The sequence below is a fragment of the Musca autumnalis genome, unplaced genomic scaffold, assembly GCF_047663935.1.
Source record: "Musca autumnalis isolate F117 unplaced genomic scaffold, ASM4766393v1 scaffold_4, whole genome shotgun sequence".
NCBI lineage: Eukaryota > Metazoa > Arthropoda > Insecta > Diptera > Muscidae > Musca > Musca autumnalis.
Window position 1 is genome coordinate 218,931,721 of NW_027411977.1, and position 22,947 is coordinate 218,954,667.

At 38.8% G+C, this 22,947-nt stretch overlaps 1 protein-coding gene across 33 annotated transcripts in view; it reads right to left on the reverse strand.

Moving 5' to 3' along the window:
• Positions 1–5,239: 5,239 nt before the first annotated feature.
• LOC141402858 (uncharacterized) overlaps positions 5,240–22,947 on the reverse strand; it is a 67,624-nt gene continuing 49,916 nt past the window's right edge. For all 33 annotated transcript variants that reach the window (XM_073984913.1, XM_073984892.1, XM_073984894.1 and 30 more), the window contains 7 exons: positions 15,668–15,846; positions 15,299–15,589; positions 15,095–15,232; positions 14,675–14,924; positions 14,307–14,590; positions 14,053–14,235; positions 5,240–5,456 (listed from right to left, as the gene is read on the reverse strand). In XM_073984913.1, coding sequence (XP_073841014.1) covers positions 5,376–5,456; positions 14,053–14,235; positions 14,307–14,590; positions 14,675–14,924; positions 15,095–15,232; positions 15,299–15,589; positions 15,668–15,846 — 1,406 coding nt within the window. In that variant the 3' untranslated portion in view covers positions 5,240–5,375. The remainder of the gene's footprint in view (positions 5,457–14,052; positions 14,236–14,306; positions 14,591–14,674; positions 14,925–15,094; positions 15,233–15,298; positions 15,590–15,667; positions 15,847–22,947) is intronic.

Genomic DNA, 22,947 nt, shown 5'->3' on the forward strand with positions numbered 1-22,947 from the left:
AGCGAAAGCTTCTGGAGATGTTAAATATTATAATTACAAATTTCTTTTGTTCAGAGACTCATAATGAAATTTGATTTGGAACATTTCTTCTTTTGACACAACCCCCAAAAAGTGAGGTATTTTCGGAGATTTTGACTTAGTATGGAATAAATTTTAATTGAGAGTCTAAAAGTTTAACAAATAATTTCTACCTATAATATCTAATTTTGTAACGTCATTTTCTTAACAATGTGTTTTACTTCGATATATAGTTTGTTCTGGGACTTACAGTGAAATTTTGTGTAGAATATTTCTTCTTTTAACAACTTTCGTCTAGAATTAAATTTCCTGTTACTTTCGTGCATCAACTCGAAAAAAGAACAAAACAAATTTATTCAAAAAATATTTGGATGTTTTGTTGGCAAACTTGATGTATATATTATCTTGATATATATTGCAAATACATTTTACATTTATTCAGCGACTTATATTGAAATTTGATGGAGAATATTTTTGTCTTTTACGACTTCTACTAGAATGAAGTTTTGTGGGACAAAACTTAATAAACTCAGATAAAGTACAACACTAACCCTAAAACGTGATTTTACTTTTGGCAGATTCCTGCCGTTTAGGCACGATTTAGAGTTTTGGTATATTCGGGGACCTATAGTAAAATTTTATGGCAAATAATTTTGTGGAATACTTTACTTTTGTAGAATACTTTGGGTGCCACCGTGGTGCAATGGTATGCGCCATGCACACATAAGGTCGTGGGTTTGATTCCCCGTCCAGGCAACATCAAAACACTTTTCAACGGTGGCAAAATACCCCTCAGTAATGTTGGCGACATTTCCTGAGTATTTCAGCCATGTAAAACTTCTCTACAAAAGTGGTGTCTTAGACACGCCGTTCGGACTCGGCAATAAACTGTAGGTCCCATATCATTGAGCTAAAATGAATCGGGGTGCACTCATTGATATGAGAGAAGTCTCCCTTGTCCCTTATGGGATGTTTGTGGAACAATTATTACTATTATTATACTTTGGTCTGATACGATTACGTTTTAAAGGAGTTTTTAAACAGTTTTTAAAAAAAGGGACTAAAATGACCCCTTTAGTGACTCGAATGAGGGTTAATTTTTTCATAAAAAGATACCCCGCATTGTTGTCAGTAATATTGCCAAAGACACTTTATACCTAAAATGCAAGGATTCCAAGGAATTTGATGTCGAATATTTCAAAACCTGTAGAAATGGTTGGAATTTGCCACGCCCACTTTCAAAACGCCGATACACGTGTGTTCTTTTTATACCCTCAGCCTTTAGGCTAAGGAGGGTATATACATACACTTTGATACGATGAAAATGTGCCTCATCGAAATAATGGTTTTAGACCCCAAGTATGTTTGGACGAAATGTGTTTCAGACAATTTGGAGTCGATCTAGCCATGTCCGTCCGTCTGTCTGTCCTGCTGGCTGGAGCGCACGATAACTCTCGAACGGATGAAACAATTCGGTTCAAATTTTGGCTTTCGTAATATTTTGCCCAAACTTAGTTCAAGTTCGAAGATGAGCTACATCGGTCCACTCCTTCCGGTACCTCCCCCACAAAATTTCGAAAATGTTCGGAAAGTTTGTGCGCACGATAACTTTTGAAGGGAGTGACCGATTTGGTCCATACTTTGTATAGCGTAAATTTTCTACCAGAGTAATATGAAGTTTCAATATGGTCTCAATAGGTCCACTCTTTCGGGTACCTCCCACACAAAATTTCGGAAAAGTTCAGTTTAGGGCCATCTCTCGAATCGCTTTGATTTTTGTTTTAGCATCTTGTATTTACTGCCCTCCATACGACAGTACATGTTTCATCAGGGGCAAGTCCATACTTCCTGAGAAAATAGCATGAAAGTTGCAAAAAAAAACCCTATGACACCGTGTGAGGTGGTTGGAGCGCAAAATAACTCTCGTATGGATCTGCCGATTCGGTCCAAAATATGGCCTTAGTAATATTTTGTCTAAACATAGTTTATGTTTGAAGATAAGCCATATCGGTCCACTCCTTCGGGTACCTCCCCCACAAAAGTTCAAAAATGTTCGGAAAAATTGTTGGTACGGTAACTCTTGAAGCGAGTGGCCGAATTGGTCTATACTTTACACATCCTAATATATCTACCAGATATAGATCAGGTTAAAATATGGACTATATTTGTCCATTCCATCCGGTACTTCCCACACAAAATTTCGGATAAGTTCACTTTAAGACCTGATATCGAATCACTTTGATTTTTGTTGAAGCAACTTGCATTCGCTGCCTCAATTACGATGGTAAAAGTTTTTTTAGGGGTAAGCCCATACTTCTTGAGTAAACAGCCCGAAGAGTGTAAAAACCCCCTATGGCACCATATGTTGTGGCTGGAGATCCACTTCCATAACGGTCAATGTCGATCCATTCCTTTTAGTATCTCATCCGCAAAACTTTTGATATTTAATCCTAATCAACATTTTTGTCGGTTCAAACGCCCAAAATTGTTAAAACCCCCTAAATACATACGTATTTTGGGAAAAATTTGTTTCAATATACACAGGCTGAGGGTATATCTCTGTCGGCAAAGCCGACTGATACTTTTTTACTTGTTGAGATACGAGTCAATCAAATCATGATATGCACACATTTCCACACCACCTGTGAGGTAGTGCACTCGGCGCGTTTTTTAACGTGGTTTCCCCTATAGGCCTACTCCACTATCTTTTGTGATCATTTTAAAGCTTAGTATATATATTTTAGACCTAATCATATCCTTCTACGAAAAACTCTTTTTCTGTTTCTTCTTCCTCTTGGAGGTTTATAACACTGTGCAACAAAATGGAGGTGAAAGTCTGGGGAAGAAATAATTCCTTTTGGAGATGAAAGCTCTTGGTGAGAATATTAAGAACCCCGAAGGACCGATCCGCCGTGAGTCGAATTTCCACGTTATGACGTGATGAAGTTTTTGCTCGAGACCCTGTAAGGCATCAGGAATTAGCGTTATATCTTTGTTCACTGTTGCTTTAACTTATTTTTGAGGTGACATGTCTTCAGTCAAATTCAATGAGGATTATTTTCGTAGGGCAATTCGACCTTCTAACTCGCTTCCTTCAATGTCCTTTTCGTCCTTTATTTTAAGAGCCGCTATAAAAGTACCACAAGATGACGTTTTTCAGCTTCGAAATGTTCTGTAAAAATATCGCTCAGAACATTTTAGGTACGGCTCTCATTGACAACTAATCGATTTTGTCGCGTTTTCATAGTCATCGAAATGAAAGAACCTATAGTTTCTGAGTAATGACCAAAAAAGTCACAAAATTTGACCTTTGACCCCAAATAACTTTTTTTGCACACATGGGATCGATGACTATGATAATGTCCAGAAAAAAATTAGTATCGAAAGGTGTTTACTGACAAAAGTTGTATTTTATGGTAAATTTCATCGCTTTTCCGAAAAGAGCCAAACTATTCAATAATTCACTACTTTAAAATATGGTGTCAAAGGAGAAAATATTCTACACCGAATTTGACCTTATGTCACTGAAGAAAAGAAATCTGTAACTATAACAGATATCCAGAAAAATGAGTACCGAAAAGTGTATATTGAAGAAGGTTTTTTGATTTTCCGAAACAAGTCAAACTACGTAATAATTCGCAGTTTTAGGATGTTGATGTCGAAGAAGAAAAAGTTCTTCGTCGAATTTGATCTTGAGTCACTGAACAAAAGAAGTCTGTAACTATAATAGGTATACAGGAAAAATCACTATTAAAATTTCTATTTATTAATTTTATCGCTTTTCCGAAAAGATCCAAACTGTTCAATAATCCATCGTTTTAGAAGACTGATGTTAAAGGAAAAAGTGTTATACAGGGAATTTGACCTTGAGTCAACGAACAAAAGAACTCTGTAGATATAACAGATATCTAAAGAAAGTAATTTCCAAAACTTGTATTTTAAATAAATTTTTGATAATATGTGTTCATTAATTTTTAATATCTCCTAGACTTAACACAAAGGAGAATATCATTCGAAATTGTTATAGGGAATATCAATTGAAATAATGGCATGAATATTTATAATGGAACTATTGCCAGTTTTCATAAAAGGAATAAAAAGCAAACCAAAGGGTTTTAAAAAAACTCATAGCCAAAGTTTCCATTACGAGTATTAAGTGAGAGGGAGGGAGAGAGAATAATTTGTTTTATAAAGGGATATAAGAAAAATATTTATGGTAGTAAAGGCGACCGACCAAAGAGAGAATCTGTGATTTTTATCTATAAAAAAAAATTAAAAATATGTTTTTTTATTTATATAATTAATGTGTATTTATAAAAAAATGTTATGAATTATGTATTTTATGTATGTATTTTATTATGATGTTCTTGTTCTTATTGTTGTTGTGTTTTTTAGATATTTTCTTTTATACAAAATATATAGTATTTCCATTTGTTTGTGGGTGTATTTTTATATGTATGCAAGTATGGATGGGGGTGTGTTTTAAATTCTTAGACCTTATATTTATAGACAAAAAAGAAAAGAAAAAACTTAACTTTATACAACTAAATAAAATAATAATTATTATTATTATCATATATCTCTTTATATGCTGGATGAAATAGTTTAATTTTAATAAAAAAAACATTATTTATATAATAATAAAATTAGAAAAGAAAAACAAAATCATAGAATTGATATCAAAGTATAAAAAAAAAACAAATAAAAATTGTTTTTCTCTTTTATATAATTTTTACCTCATATGTATTTTTTTTTTATAATAATGATTATGCTCTCTCTCAGGGGTTATAATGCAATTGTTGTTTTTTCTTCTTTTGTTGGTTTATAAACTAATTAAAAATTGTAGTATTATTAAATGTTTAAGACATCACTAAATCATATTAAAAGGGGAGATGTGTGTTTTTCTTTTGATTTAAATTATAAAATGGGTTCTTCTTTTTTTTTCAATAATTATTAACGTGTAATAAAACAAAAATTTTTAATTTTTGTATACTAAATTGTTTTCTTGTTTTTAGTAAATTATGTGTTGCATTCTAGTTGTTGCTGTTATTATGTAATAATAATAATATTATTATAATATATGTATACTTTCTTAACATATAATTTTTTTAATATTTATATTATATATTTATAAGCAAAACTAATTTGCTTTTTAATCATTATTTCATAGTTTTTTGCTGCTGTTTTTTTTTATCATAAAACTTATCATTGAATAGTTTAATTTTGTTTTTTTTTTTCATGTATTGCAGTAGAAGGAATATGTAGCATAATCCACACACGACCATTGTGAGTATGTTTGTATGTGTTTGTAATTAGCAAAAAAAAGTCTCTCATCTATATTTACTGTGGATTCATATTCACTGTGAGACTTCTCTAAAGCGTTTTTGCCTTTCGAGGCTTTCGACTTCGGCCCAGGAATTTCGCATGTTACGGAAGAGCTAAAACAAAGAAGCACAAAATGAATTAATAAAGTAATAAAAATCTGTATGTTCCTCAAGTAATTAGCTATAACATTTTTGGTATGATAGTAAGTATACAATTTTTTAGTGTTTTTTTTTAATTTTATATTAAGGTAAAATTTCGAAATACCCACAACAACTTTTGGTTTTAGGGACAGGGTGTCAAAGAAGAAAATACACTACACCGAAATTGACAAGGAGTAACTTAAAGAAAGCATTTTGTAGCTGCGATATATATTTAGAAGAAACGGTATTGAATTTGGTCTTAGGGGTTTCGGAACATTAGCAAACATTATCGACAGTCCAGCGGCTACCAATCTAGCATTAAACCTATGCAGCTACAAAAAATACCACAGAGACTACCAAAAGCTTTGGTGCGGAATGTGTATGAAAGAGTGACTTACGTTTTGGGGGCCAATATCTTTTGTAGCCATGAACGTAATATCTACTGGTTATTAATATTTGGCCTTAAATTGGATAAATTAATGCCCAAAAGTGTTGAACTTTTACAAAGGAATGGACCTATATAGTATATCTTGGAACCAAATCTAATTTTCGGAGTCATTCGTTTCGATAGTTATGCGTCCACTAGTTATTTTAATTCATTCAACCCGATCATGAATATAATCCCACGGCAGCGGGTTCTTTCGTACCGGATTGACCCGGAACAACACAAAATCATCGTTCCGGCCAGCGGCTGCCACCTCAGTGTACATATGTTTGTATTTGTTTCGTTTTTCTGTGTTGGGAGCAGCATATCCCGGAATGCCTGCTCAGAATTCTTTTGTTCCGTGCCGGGACGGAGGAAACCCCAGGACCAATATATCTGTGCTCAGTTTGTCACATCCGCATCTTCACCCACATCCAACCTTCGGTGAGATGCAATAGAAGTCAGGAGTGGCTGCATCGAAGGGGTTGCTCTGGACTTGTCCACGTGAGGGACTACGACAGAGACTATGTTGCTGCATGCTGCATGAACACAGTCCCCAGTGAGTCGTCGTCGGATTACGAAACTCCCTCGTCGTCTGACTACGAAACTCCCCCGCAGTCCCCTCGACAACAACCGCACACGCAGCCTTTAACACCAGCCGTTGTTGTCCAAATCCCAGAGAATGCAACCTTTTTGCAATTTAATTGCAATGGACTCCGAGGTAAGATCGAGGAAATGAGTCGGAAGAACATCAAGGTCGCTGCGGTGCAAGAAACCAAGCTCAACAACAACTGTAGCTTACAACATTGTGATGGTTACAATGTGCTAAGGAAAGATCGCACCAGAAGTGGAGGTGGGGGATTAGCTTTCATATTGCACCAGTCTGTCCAATACTGAGCTATCTCGGTTGAGCCTGTGTCTAATGACCCGTACATGAAATGTATGGGGGTAGCAGTCAGGTGTGGAACTGCCGAGATAGAGTTGCTGAACGTATACATCCCGTGCGCCGTTCAGCAGAGGCGACGGGATTAGCAAATGAGCGTGATGAGCTCCGCCGAACCAACCCCAATGACCCTAGAGTCAGGGAGCTGACACTGGAAGTTAACAGGCTGGTCGGCGAGCATAAGCGGAACAAGTGGTTAAATCATCTGAAGAGTTGCAACATTGGAGCCGGTATAGGTGAATTGTGAGCAACGGTTAAGTCACTCCCGAACCCTGGAAGAAGGGAAGATAGGACCTCAGTCACGTTTGGCGACGCTACGTTGACTGACCCGAAGAGGTGCGCAAGTTATTTCAATCGACATTTTGTCGAGCACCCCGAGAGTGACGGGGCGAAGAGAAGAGTATTACGTCGCACCAGATCTCTTCCTGCCGAGGAGGAACCACCACAGTTTACAATGGATGATGTTGCCAATGCCATTAGGAACGCTAAATCATCCAAAGCGTTGGGCCCTGATGGAATCTCCATGGTAATGCTGAAGCAGCTGGATGAGGCAGGGTGGTCCCACTACGGAAGCCCGGCAAGGATGCCAGCAAAAGTGAATCGTACAGGCTTTTGTCGCCCGTAGCAAAGACCCTTAAGGCCTTAGTCCTCCCCAGTATCAGAAATAGCTATCATGTTGCCGATCATCAGCATGGATTTCGTAAGCAGCACAGCACGACAACTGCTCTGCACGCCATTACCACACATATTTGTCAAGAACTCAACCAGAGACGGCCGTGCGATAGAACAGTGATGGTGGAGCTTGACTTATCAAAAGCCTTTGATACAGTCAGGCACTCCACGCTGTTTGAGGACATTGAGCAGACAACCCTCCGGCCAAGCTTGAAACGTTGGATAGTCAATTATATGTGTGGACGCCAGTCGTACGTGGAATTCAGGAACAAGAAGTCCAAATCCCGTAGAGTGAAACAGGGAGTTCCCCAAGGTGGGGTGATATCTCCGGAACTGTTTAACCTCTACCTCTCCTGTATTCCGCCCCAGCCAGACGGCGTCGAGATCGTAACGTATGCCTATGATTGCACGATCCTGGCGTCGGGTACCTATCCTGATGACATCTGTGAGAGACTGAACAACTATTTAACCGATCTTACCACCTTTTTCCATTCGAGGAATATGCAGATTTCCGCCACAAAATCAACACCCACTCTGTTCACCACATGGACAGCGCAGTTTGGAAGAGAATTGAATGTCGTGGTCGACGGTAGCAGAATTCCGACCACAAACTGCCCCAAAATTTTAGGGGTCACATTCGACATTACTTTCACGTCGTCGCGCACGCCACAGCTATCTGCGACAAACTGAAAAGTAGGAACAAGGTCCTCAAGTCCCTCGCCGGCAGCACTTGGGGTGCAGATAAAAAAAACCTTGTTGACCACATATAACGCGATAGGTCGGTCTGTGGTAAGCTATGCGGCGTCAGTCTGGTCCCCGAGATTATGTGATACGAATTGGAAAAAGATTCAAACTTGCCAGAATGCCGCCCTGAGAACAGCAACAGGGTACCTCCTCAAATCTTCAGTCCATCTTCAGGACCATCTACATGAAGGGGCAAAGATTCTTCCAGTAAAGCAACACAATGAGATGCTTTCGCTGCAGTACCTGTTTGGATGTTACCGTGTGAGCCATCCCAATCACCATCTTGTATTCACACGGATGCAGTTGCCAAGGCCTTAAGCAATTATAGTGTGAATAAAGTCCTCGAAATACATCCCCCATCTATTGCAGCTGAGGAGTGTCAGCTGCCACGACAAACTAGAGTAGTTTTGGCTCAAATACGCTCAGTCGCCTAAGTATGTGGCATGGGCCCGCACGACACAAAACACCTTTTCAACTGCCCAGCCAAACCTACTCATCTAACTCCAAAGGATCTGTGGTTACATCCCATCAAAGTAGCCACTTTCCTGGAACTGGAGATAGACCCAGAGCCAGATTGAACAGAAGAACGAATATACAAACATAATAACAAACACTGTTACAACAACATGAATAAAATATCCCCGTGAGTTTTCTCACTCTCTACTTTAAATTGCAGGAGCGAGACAAAACTCCCGGGGATTTTGTATTCATTATAAGGCTGAATTTATCGCTGTAAACAAGACCATAAGGACTGTCTTCGTCTTTAAGCCTTTAAGCGAAGATTTTGAAATTGTCAGAGGGAGGTACCCAAAGGTGTATTCCGATATAAGCCATATACGATCTTGTTTTTGAGAGAGGTGCAAAGGTTGAATCAATGCCAGTCACTCATTAATTTTTTTAGTTCACCAATGAAGGATTTTTAAGAGTTTTTGGTATATTACGTGTGGGATCATGGACTTGCCAACGGAAAACACGGTATTACTGTTTCCTTAAACAGGAGCACATACAGTCCTTAAACTACACTTAGGCCAAAACTACACTGTAAGGGAGGTGGTATCCGAAGGTATTGTCCGATATAGACCTTATTGGAACTTAGTGTACCTTTGGAGGACATGCCCTTAAACTGCACTTTACAAAAAATTGTGTGGAATGTACCCAAAGGAGTACCTATTTTAGCCTGACGTTTTAAACTTAAAAAAAAAACTTTAAAGTAGCGGTCTCCTAGTTATTAGAGACCCCCTAACGCCGGGGTGTCAGGCGAACTCGTGCCCATAGGTGTATCAAGGTTTGCAGTTAGGATACCAACTGTATTAGAACGGAGCCTCGTTGATACCTGGGCATCTCAACGCAGTAATGACTTAGTTGTCAAGTCCTTGGCATGGTACAGGAGGGCTATGCCATGGTGGACCTCATTTCCCCCATTAAATCTATGACGCATGGAGAACAAAAATACAAACAAAACAAGTAAAAAAGTATCAGTCGGCTTTGCCGACAGAGATATACCCTCAGCCTGTGTATATTGAAACAATTTTTTCCCAAAAAAATGTATTTACGGGGTTTTAAAAATTTTGGGCATTTGAACCGGCAAAAATGTTGATTAGGATTAAAGATCAAAAGTTTTGCGGAGGAGATACAAAAAGAATGGATCGACATTGACCATTATTTAAGTGGATCTCTAGCCACTACGTATGGTGCCTATGGGGTTTTTACACTCTTCGGGCTGTTTGCTCATGAAGTATGTGCTTGCCCCTGAACAAAAACTTTTACCATCGTAATTGAGGCAGCGAATGTGAGTTGCTTCAACCAAAATCAAAATGATTCGATATCAGGTCTTAAAGTGAACTTATCCGAAATTTTGTGTGGGAGGTACCGGATGCCGTGGACAAATATAGTCCATATTTGAACCTGATCTATATCTGGTAGATATATTAAGATGTGTAAAGTATGGACCAATTCGGCCACTCCCTTCAAGAGTTAAAATTTTTCCGAACATTTTTGAACTTTTGTGGGGGAGGTACCTGAAGGAGTGGACCGGTATGGCTTATCTTCGAACTTAAACTATGTTTGGACAAAATATTACTAAGCCCAAATTTTGGACCGAATCTGCAGATCCGTTCTAGAGTTATCTTGCTCTCCAACCACTTCACGCGTTCCATAGGGGTTTTTGTGCAACTTTTATGCTATTTTCTCAGGAAGAATGGACTTGCCCCTAATGAAACTTGTACCGTCGTATGGGGGACAGTGGATACAAGTGGCTAAAACAAAAATCAAAGCGATTCGAGAGATGGCCCTAAACTGAACTTTTCCGAAATTTTGTGTGGGAGGTACTCGAAGGTGTAGACCGATTGAGTCCATATTGAAACCTTATCTAAGTCTGGTACACACTTCAGGATGTGCAAAGTATACACCAAATCGGTTACTCCCTTCAAGAGTTATCGTGCGTACAAATTTTCCGAACATTTTCGAACTCTTGTGTGGGAAGTATCGGAAGGAGTGGACCGATGTAGCCCATCTTCGAACTTAAACTAAGTTTGGGCAAAATATTACGAAAGCCAAAATTTGAACCGAATCGGTTGATCCGTTCGAGAGTTATCGTGCGCTCCTGCCAGCCAGACAGACAGACAGCAGACGGACGGACATTGCTCAATCGACTCCAAATTGTCTGAAACACATTTCGTCCAAACATACTTGGGGTCTAAAACCGTTATTTCGATGAGGCCACCGTGGTGCAATGGTATGCACACCCGCCCTGCACGCTGAAGGTCGTGGGTTCGATTCCCCGACCAGTCAACATCAAAATTTTCAACGGTGGCAAAATACCCCTCAGTAATGTTGGCGCCATTTCCTGAGTATTTCAGCCATGTAAAACTTCTCTACAAAGTGGTGTCTTAATACACGCCGTTCGGACTCGGCGATAAACAGTAGGTCCCATATCACTGAGCTAATATGAATCGGGGTGCACTCATTGATATGAGAGAAGTCTCCCTTGTCCCGTATGGGATGTTTGAGGAACAATTATTATTATTATTTTGCCCGTATAAAAGTGTATATACACTCGTTAGCATAAATGCTGAGGGTATAAAAACACTTAAACCAAATCCAATTGATGACAACACTGCAATGCCTAAGTTTAATTCTTCTAACTCTTCTTTTTGTACCAAGTCTGGGGCAACCCAGCCAACGGTTGAAGGGACGGTAGTATCGGGAGGGGACGGACATAAGGTACCCTGTTATAAGTCCTGCCCAACACGCCTACATCAAAGGCAGATCGGTGGAGACTGCACTAAATGAAGTCGTTGGTTCTATCGCGAGGAAAATGATGGGCTCAAACTATACGTTAGCAGCGTTTCTTGACATAGAAGGCGCCTTTAATAACGTCAAACTTGAATCCATCCACAATTCACTCTCGAACTTAGGTGTTTCCACTACACTGATCAATTGGATCGATGGAATGCTTAGCGACAGGATAACCAATCCAAATATCGGTGAGACCTCCATTCGGAAGGGGCACACCACAAGGTGGCGTACTATCTCCACTGCTGTGGCTTCTGGTGATTAACGAAATACTTAAGAAATTTGACCAACTACGCATAAAAACAATAGCTTATGCTGACGACGTGGTCATAATTATCAGCGGGAAGTTCCCTCAAACGCTATCGGAACTAATGAAGGAATGTACCCAAAGGAGTACCTATTTTAGCCTGACGTTTTAAACTTTTAAAAAAACTTTAAAGTAGCGGTCTCCTACTTATTAGAGACTAACTAACGCCGGGGTGTCAGGCGAACTCGTGCCCATAGGTGTACGCTATCGGAACTCATGCAAGGAGCTCTGGCCAAATTATCAAGATGGACACACAACAATGGACTTGGGGCGAACCCATCTAAGACAGAGCTGGTTCTGTTTACGAACAAGAGAAAAGTCAAACCATTCACCCTACCAACGCTGGATGGAGTGGCCCTCTCTAGAGGCCAACTACTTTGGCATTATCCTGGACCATCAACTAACGTGGAAAAGAAATGTCGAAGAACGTGCCAAGAAAGGTCTTATAACCCTTTATTCATGCAAGAACTCTATTGGCAAGAGTTGGGGATTGAAACCACAGGTCATCCACTGGATTTTTACGACCATAGTTCGCCCTATTCTTACTTATGGTTCATTGGTATGGTGGAATGAATGTATTGAGCAAGACATCCCTTCTCCACAAAATAAATACCGTTCAAAGAGCGGCATCTCTTTTAATATCCGGTGCCATGAAAAGCACTCCACAGGCTGCCCTCAATATATTACTTGATCTTCATCCGATGAATCTCGTGGTGCAAGAGTTGGTAGCAAAGAGTGCTCTCCGACTCAAGTAGATAAGCTCATGGTGCTACTTCGACTATGGCCACGCTAATATTTTATGATGATCTGGACTATCAGTGGGATCGGAGGTAATCAGTGATTATATATCACAATTACACATCGACGAAATTGAAGTTCGGATACCTGACAGAGAGGCCTGGACCCACAACTCCCCACCTCTACCCGGTATAGAGGTTTATACCGATGGCTCCAAGATGGAAAGGAGGAACTGGCGCGTCGCGGATCTGAGTCAAACGACATCGAAATCGATAACTCAATCAAGACGCCCTTGTGTATTTCATGCGGCTCTTAGAACAAGTATACAGGGAGAAGGCTGGTCAGATTTGGAACAACGAACCTGGCTGTAAGGTATCAAAAGCAATCTCTCCAAGCGGAAGACCACTTCTCTACTCTCTATGAAAAAACCCGACCTGAAAAATGGTTGGAATAATCACGGGACACTGCAGAATAAGTTCAATGACCTGAAAACGGGATAGAGATGACTCCACGGACTACTGCAGATTATGCGAAGATGAAAAAGAAACAGAGACGATTGAGCACTTATTATGCCGTTGTCCAATGCTCATGACCAGGAGAATTCAAACAATGGGTGAACATACAATAACATCTCTGACAACGTTCCGCCAAGCCGAGCCGACAACACTGTTTCTTCTCGCCAAGGGTCTGAAGTGGCTTCAACATGAACAAAATACAGCACCTTAATATGGCAAACTCTCCTCACTCGATCTCCTATCTAAAATAATTTCTCAATGTCTTTCAATCCATAGTACGTACTTAATTATTCTTACTTCTTTCCTTGATACCTTCTATGCAATATATGTCTTCTCTTTTCTCCAACCCACACTATAGGATGAACACAATGGACCATAAGGTCTCCGAGTGGAGTGGCTGTCCAACACGACAGCTGTGCGTCCTTTAATCTAACCTAACCTAAACTTTTGTGGCATACGTATCTCAAGATGTGAACTGATATACATACATACATGAGGTCCAAAACCATTATTTCGATCATTTTTGATCGCATCAAAGTATATACGATTAGCCTAAAGCAATGCCGTTCTTTGGTATTGTTGAAGTTACGAAGTTTTTCGGCAATTCACACACACACGACCCGAACGCAACGAAATAGCACGCAAGAGAGAGCAAATGTGTTGATTTGTTTTTGTTTTGCAGCATGAGTGCTTACAACCTTACTAACACACTGTCAAAAATTGCCAATATTGATAATTTTGTGTGCCCTCTTCTTGGTCGGCAGTGGCCTAAAGGCGGCTGATGGTATAATAAATAATGGAAATGTTAATTTTCCTAACAGTACTAACCTCTCTTTTCCTAACGCTAATGACCTGGTTCCATTTTCAAATAACTCTTATGAGACAATTTAAAAAAAAACAACAAAAACAATTCTAATAAATAAATACCATACCTCATCTATCCAATTGTGTTCGGCCAGAAGATCATTTAAGATTTCTGTTGATGATTTATTGGGATTTTCCGCCTGCAGCTCGGATACACGACGTGAACAATTTACATATAAATTATATTTTTCATGGGCAATTTTGTGGAATATATCTGCACGGGCGGCACAAATTCGACACAAGAGGATATCCTGGGAAAATGCAAAAAAAAAAACATATATTAATTTAAAAGTTAAATATCATAAATTTAATCCCTTTATACCTTTTCATAAGTCATTCGGGCATCTGTGGGTATTGTTTGCATTGTATTCGAATTATAGGGTTGACCAAATAAAAGGAAACGCACTGAAATCCCGGGTTGATGACAGCCGGCACAATTCTTTTGTGTTAGATTATTTTGACCCCATTCGGAGAAGACATGACACTTTGGCCAGGTTTCTATGGAGGTAATAACACTGCGCGTCCAGGGAGTTATTGATAATAATTTACGTTTACAATTTTCCAATATTGTATCCAAGGCACGAACACTGCCCAAAAAGTATTCATCTGCAACGGGAAAGGTAAAAAAAATGTTGCATTAATTTTTTTCTTTGTTTTAAGAGAAGCAGAATGTTTTGAATGTAAGCTTACCCTTTTCCCTTGTAATTTCGGAAAAGAAACTTGGATCTAATACTTGAGATATCATGGTTTGTATATAGATTTCAAAATGATCTCTATACGAAAGATAATCTTCCATTATTTTCTCGATAAATTGTTCCGTATCATCGGCTATTAATTCGGATCTTAGGAATTCAACAATTGTTTCAGTGTGAGATTGGACTTGTATGCGTACGGGAGCTTTTAAATATAATTTCTTGGTATCCAAATTCCAGGAGGCATACTGAAGAAAAACACGAAGAAGATAAAAGGAATTAGTGATGTTTTGAAATGTTAATTTATTGGGGTTTCCCGTGAGTTTTCTGCCATACTCCTCTTAAGTTGAAACGGTGGATAGACAAAACTCACGTGGCAATTTTCGTTTAGAATAATCCCAGATATTTGAGTACTTACCTTGGACATATTGCGATAAAATGTTTTACCATTTTGATAAAAGGCTTCGTATTTTTGTAAAATACACTTGGAATCCACTTGCCATATGGTGGGCCAATCATTAACCAAATCTGTACGTAAAACAATAAAGTCACCAGTCTGTAATGTAAAAAGAAAAAAACTTAAAAATATTTCCAACTTTCCAAAATATTTATGAAATTTTACTTTAAAATTATCCGATCCGGCGCCAGCGCCTGATGAATTTGTATAATTGGCCGAGGTATTGGCCATATCATGATTTAGTGTATAACCATCATTGGAGACCACGGCATTTTGAGTTGTTTGCTGTTGCTGCTGCTGTTGTTGTTGGACTGGTGATTGCAATTGCTGCTGCTGTTGTTGTTGCTGCTGCTGGCCAGCAGTCTGCTGCATTTGCTGTTGTTGATTGTAATGTTTACGCGGTGAACTTTTTGTGCGTCTGGCCATTTTTCTTTTAAATCCTTTGCCATCTTCGCTCTTCAGAAAACAAAACAAAGGGAAATAAAAAAAAAATTAAAATAAAAAATTAAGTTATAATAAAATTTCGGTCTTTACATCTTCTTCCTGAGGCGTCCACACTGGATCCGTATCCGAGTCGGCAAATTCATCCGGCTCCGCCATAACATCATCTGTGGGTGCTGCTACAGCTGCTGCGGTGGTACCTAATATGGCTATACTGTTGGTTTTAGCCTTGCGCAAACATTGTTCACGTCTTGGTGGGAGTGTTAAAGGATCTAAATTAAGGAGCATAATCGAATTTATTAAACGCACAAAAAACGCTTAAACAATAATTGGAGAGTGCAATGGATCATTGGGGGATACTTAAAACTTTGAACTCTACTACAAAATACAAACATATTTCTCACCACAATATATTGTTGTTTTTGTAATATTTTTGACGGGACTTCAAAGAAATTTTATACAAAGTCCTCTATTGAAGTCCTACGAGCTTAAAATAATTTATAATATTTATATAGAACAAAAATGTTATATTGAAAATGGAACCACTTCTTAGCTATAAGGGAGGAATGTGAACTATATGCGTGTTTTGAATTTGGAGGTTTTTTTTTCCAAAACCAATGCAATTTTTTTGTTTTTCAGATTAGGAATGCTTTGACAATTTACCATTTTGAAGCATGTTCGAAATATGTTGAGGGGTGCCTCTACTTAATTTGCGCCTTGGTAGCAGGTAAACGCTCCCGAATGTTACTATTTATACTGCCCGGCGAACTCTTTAAGATAAATAAGTAAAAAAAGAGTTAAGTTCGGTCATTTGATTTAATTTTTGTTGACCCTTGGACTTTCTATCTCTGTTGGTTTAGTTTGGCTTTTAGGTCAGAAAATAAAACAAATGTTTTTATTTTATTTTTATTCTTCCAATATTTCGAACATCATCGGTGTTCATCATCAGGGATTTTATTTTTGTTTTTTCTTTATCGACTATCGGTACATCTCTTCTTGCTCATTGGAAATTAGTTGTGAGCAAGAAGAGATGTACCGATAGTCGATAAAGAAAAAACAAAAATAAAATCCCTGATGATGAACACCGATGATGTTCGAAATATTGGAAGAATAAAAATAAAATAAAAACAAAACAAAAAAAATTGTTTTATTTTCTCACCTAAAAGCCAAACTAAACCAACAGAGATAGTTAAGTTCGGTTTTTATACCCTTCACCATGAAATATTCGGAGCTAATGTGGAATCATTAGCATTCTTTCTGTTGCTTGACCACAAGGAACCCTGAATTCGGTGAATTTAGTGAAGTTTTTTTGATCTTCAGGAACCCTAAATACCAAAATTATAGCTAATTCGGCCAGAAAATTTAGTTAAAAAAGTCAAAATACCTGAAATCGGTCGGTACCTATGTCCACAATTTTTAGTGGAGAAGTTTTCTGACCTCTATGAACCTTAAATGCCAAATTATAGCTAATTTAGTCTGAATATGTGCCTCAAAAATCAAAATACCTGAAATCGCTCAGTAACAGAAGGCATCTGAGGTCTTCAGTTACAAAGAACTCTAAGGTTTTCTGTACAGAAAGACTCTGAGATCTTCCATGTATAACGGACTTTGATGTCTACTGTAACAACAAGTGTTTAAGGTCCACTGTACAGTAATAAAAGGCTTCGGAAGTAATTTGTACAGTATCCGAAGACCTCTAAAAATTTCTGTACTCTAATATAATGCCTCTAAAGTAGTCTATACAGTAAAATAGAGAATCTGGGTTCTTCTTACAGTAGCAGAAGGCGCCTGAGGTCCTCTGTAGAGTAAACGAAGGACTCTGATGTTTTATGTAAGTAACAAAAGGTTTCCGAGATGGTCTGTTTAGTAGTAAAAAGCCTGAAGGCTCTAAGGACGAAGTAGCAGAAGGTTTCTTAAATTCTCTGTTTAGTAACAGGTATCTAAGGACTCCTCTACCGTAATAGGAGGCCTCTGAGGTCTTCTTTACAGTAGCAGAAGGTTTCCGAGGTCTTCCGTAAATTACAGAAAACCCCTGAGGCCTTCTTTACATCAGTAGAAGACGTCCGAGGCCTGTGTACGGTAAAGTGAGGCATCTGGGGTCTTCTGTACAGTAACAGGGGCATCTTAATTCTTCTGCGCTGTAAAATAAGTTATCGACCTTCTCTGTTGATTTTTGGACTACTTGGACCATATCTCTGGAATTATGGAACATTCCGAAGAAAAGCTATAAATTCGTTATCCATAATTTTTGTTGCAAAAGTTTCTTGATCTCTAGGAACCTTATATGTCAAACTATAACAATTTCAATCTGATAATGTAGCTAGAAAACGTCAAAACACTTGAAATAGGGCGGTACCTTTATATGGGGGCTATAAAAAACGTGGGCCGATGTAGCCCATCTTCGAACTTTATCTAAGTTCAGACCAAAGACAGATGTGTACAAAATTGCAGCCCACTATCGTCGTCTGTACAGTAAAATGAGGCATCTGGGGTCTTCTGTACAGTAAAATAAGCCCTCTGTACAGTAACATAAGACTTCTAAGGTTCTCAGTTTTGTAACAGAAGGCCTCTAAGGACTTCAGTATAGTAACAGAAGGTATCTAAGGACTTCCGTACAGTAACAGAAAGTCTCTGAGATCTTCTCTACAATAGCAGTTGGTTTCTGAGGTGATCTTTACAGTAACAGAAGGCTTATGTGGTATCCTGTTTAGAAGAAAAGGATTCTGAGGTCTTTTCTACAGTAACAGAATGCCTCTGACATCTTTATAGAAAGAGAATGCATTTAAGGTCACCTTTACAGTAACAGAAGGCCTCTGCGATTTTCTGTAGATAACATCTGACGTATTCTGCGGTAACAGAAGGCCACTTAGGTCTTCTGTAAAGTAAAAAGTCTTTGAAATCGTCCGTAAAATAAAATTAGTCCTCCGAGGTCGTTTGTACATAAAAAAAGTCTCTCAGCCCTCCTTTAAAGCAACAGAAGGCGACTGAGGTCTCCTGTACAGTACAGCTCTTAAGTCATCTGTACATATGACATCATACATATTCTGCAGTAACAGAAGACCACTGAGGTCTGCTGTCATGTAAAAGAACTTTGAAATTTTCCGTAACATAAAATTACGAGATCCGAGATCGTCTGAACATAACAGAAGGTCTCTCAGCCCTTCTTTAAAGCCACAGAAGGCGACTTAGGTCTCCTGTACAGTACCTTTATACGGGGGCTATAACAAAACATGGACCGATATAGCCCATCTTCTAACTTGATCTAAGTTCAGGCCAAAGACACGTGCTTACGAAATGTGCAGCCCTCTATCGTCGTCTGTACAGTAAAATGAGGCATCTGGGATCTTTTGTACAGTAACAAAAGGCCTCTAAGGACTTCAGTATAGTAACAGATGGTCTCCAAGGACTTCCGTACAGTAACAGAAAGTCTCTGAGGCCGTCTTTAAAGTAACAGAAGGCGACTGAGGTACTCTGTACAGTCACTTAACGGCTCTTAAGTTATCTGTACATCTGAGGTCTTTTGTATAGGAACAGAAGTTGGCTGAAGTCTTCTTTCTGTAAGTAACAGAAGACTTCTTATTAATAACAGAAAGTCTCTAACGACTTCCGCTCAGTAACAGAAGGCCTCTGAGGTCTACAGTTACAAATACTTAGGTTTTCTGTACAGTAGCAGAAAGGCTCTGAAATTTTCCATGTATAAGGGCCTATGATGTCTACAGTAACAGAAAGTGTATAACGTCCAGAGTACAGTAATAAAAAGCCTCTGTAGTCATCTATATTGTAGCCGAAGCCCTCTGAAGACTTCTGTACAGTAACAGATGACCTCAAAGGTATTCTGTACAGTCAAATAATAAGGCATATGGGGTCTTTTGTACAGTAACGTAAGTCCTTAGAGGCCTTTTGTACAGAAACAGAGGTCCTCTGGAGTCTTCTGGGATGTAACAGATTGCTTTTGAGCTATTCTATACAGCAAAATAAGCTGTCTGTAAAGTAAACGAAGGTTCCGGAGGTCTTGTGTAAGTAACAGAAGACTACTGAAGCGCTCTTTTTAATTACAGAAGGCCTCTAAGGACTTCCGTACAGTAACATGATGTCTCTGAGGTTTTCTGTGCAGTAGCACAAGTTCTCTGAGGTGTTCTCTAGAGTAACAGAAGGCGTCTGATGTCTTCTGTAAGTAGCAGAAGGACTTTGAAGTTTTTTGTTGAGTTGCAGAAGGCGCCTCTGAGGTCTTCTGTGCAGTAACAGGGGTCTGAGATCTTTCGTAACATAAAAGTAGTCCTCCGAAGTTCTCTGTAAAGTACCATAAGGACTCTAAAGGTATCTATACAACAAACGAATGCCTCTGAAATTATCGGGGCAGTAGCAAAAGGCCTCTGAAGTCATCTGTACTGTGTCCGAAGACCTCCGAAAACTTCTGTACAGTAGTAGAATGCCTTTAAGGTTGTCTGTACGGTAAAATAGGGAATCTGGATTCTTCTTACAGTAACAGAAGGCATCTGAGGTCCTTTGTAGAGTAAGCGAAGGACTCTGAGGTCTTGTGTAAGTAACAGAAGGCTGCCGTGATTCTCTGTTTAGTAACATAAAATCTCTAAGGACTTCGTACAGTAACATGAGGTCTCTGAGGTCTACTGTACACTAGCAGAATGTCTCTGAGGTGTTCTCTAGAGTAACAGAAGACTTCTGAGGTATCATGTTTAGTAAAAAATCCTCGGAGTTCTTCTATACAGTGACAAAAGCCGTCTGAGGTATTCTGTACAATAAAATAAGCCCTCTGTGCAGTAACTGAAGAACTCAGAGGTCTTGTGTAAGTAGCAGAAGGCTTCTTAAATGCTCAGTTTAGTAACAGAAAAGGCCTCTGAGGTCTTCTTTACAGTAGCAGAATATTTCCGATGTTTTCCGTAAATTGCAGAAGACCTCCGAGGCCTTCTTTACATCAGCAGAAGACGTCCGAGGTCTCTGCACAGCAAGGAAAGGCATCAGGTATAGTAACAAAACGTCCCTAATCCCTTCTGTACAGTAACAGGGAGCCTCTATATTCTTCTGCGGTGTAAAAAAAGGTCTCGGATCTTTTCTCTACCGTAATAGAAGATGTCTGAGGTATTTTGTACAGTAAAATAAGCCCTTTGTACATAAACGAAGGACTCTGAGGTCTTGTGTAAGTATCATAAGGCGTCTGAGGTTATCTGTATAGTAACAGAAGGTCTTCCATAAATTACAGAAGTCGTCTAAGGCTTTCTTTACAGTATCTGAAGAGGTCTTCTGTACAGTAACATAAGGCCTCCGACGTCATCTGTACATTAGCAGAAGGCTCTGAGGTCCTGTGTTTTAATAACAAAAGCCCTCAAACTACTTCCGTACAGAAACAGAAGGATTCTGAGGTCTTCTGTATAGTAACAGAAGGCCATTTAGGACATTTTTGGTATATTTTTCTCTCAAAAGATCAAATTTTATATTTTGGGCCCCTGAAATGGCGTTGAGATGTATTTCTGACTACTTCGCTGGGCTGTTGGTTTTTGGACTACTTGGGGCCCATATTTCTGGAATTATGAAACAAGTACTACATGCTGTAAAAATTAAACAAGTAAAAAAGTATCAGTCGGCTAGGCCGACAGAAATATACCCTCAGCCTGTGTATATTGAAACAATTTTTCCCAAAAAAGTATGTATACGGCGGGTTTTAAAAATTTTCGGCGTATAAACCGACAAAAATTTTGATTACGACTAAAGAGCAAAAGTTTTGCGGAGGAGATACATAAAGGAATGGATCGACATTGACCGTTATGGAAGTGAATCTCCAGCCACAACATATGGTGCCATTGGGGGTTTTTACACTGTACGGGCTGTTTGCTCAAGAAGTATGGACTTGCCCCTAAAAAACTTTTACCATCGTAATAGAGGCAGCGAATGCAAGTTGCTTCAACAAAAATCAAAGTGATTCGATATTAGGTCATAAAGTGAACTTATCCGAAATTTTTTGTGGGAGGTACCGGATGGAGTGGACAAATATAGTCCATATTTGAACCTGATCTATATCTGGTAGATATATTAGGATGTGTAAAGTATAGACCAATTCGGCCACTCCCTTCAAGAGTTACCGTACGAACAATTTTTCCGAACATTTTTGATCTTTTGTGGGGGAGGTACCTGAAGGAGTGGACCAATATGGCTTATCTTCAAACATAGACTATGTTTGGACATAATATTACTAAGGCCATATTTTGGACCGAATCGGCGGATCCGTTCGAGAGTTATCTTGGGCTCCAACCACCTCACACTGTGTCATAGGGGTTTTTTGCAACTTTCAGGCTATTTTCTCAGGAAGTGTGGACTTGCCCCTGATGAAACTTGTACCGTCGTATGGAGGGCAGTGAATACAAGTTGCTAAAACAAAAATCAAAGCGATTCGAGAGATGGCCCTAAACTGAACTTTTCCGAAATTTTGTGTGGGAGTTACTCGAAGGAGTGGACCTATTGAGACCATATTGGAACCTCATATTACTCTGGTAGAAAGTTTAGGCTGTACAAAGTATGGACCAAATCGGTTACACCCTTCAAGAGTTATCGTGCGTACAAATTTTCCGAACATTTTCGAACTTTTGTGGGGGAGGTACCGGACGGAGTGGACCGATATAGCTCATCTTCGAACTTAAACTAAGTTTGGACAAAATATTACGAAAGCCAAAATTTGAACCGAATCGGTTCATCCCTTCGAGAGTTATCGTGCGCTCCAGCCAGCCAGACAGACAGACGGACGGACATTGCTCAATCGACTCCAAATTGTCTGAAACACATTTCGTCCAAACATACTTGGGGTCTAAAACCATTATTTCGATGAGGCACATTTTGCCCGTATGAAAGTTTATATACCCTTCATAGCCTAAAGGCTGAGGGTATAAAGAGTTAAGTTCGGTTATTTGATTTAATTTTTGTTGACCCTTCGACTTTCTATCTCTGTTGGTTTAGTTTGGCTTTTAGGTCAGAAAATAAAACAAATTTTTTTGTTTTGTTTTTATTTTATTTTTATTCTTCCAATATTTCGAACATCATCGGTGTTCATCATCAGGGATTTTATTTTTGTTTTTTCTTTATCGACTATCGGTACATCTCTTCTTGCTCATTGGAAATTAGTTGTGAGCAAGAAGAGATGTACCGATAGTCGATAAAGAAAAAACAAAAATAAAATCCCTGATGATGAACACCGATGATGTTCGAAATATTGGAAGAATAAAAATAAAATAAAAACAAAACAAAAAAATTTGTTTTATTTTCTGACCTAAAAGCCAAACTAAACCAACAGAGATAGTTAAGTTCGGTTTTTTATACCCTTCACCATGAAATATTCGGAGCTAATGTGGAATAATTAGCATTCTTTC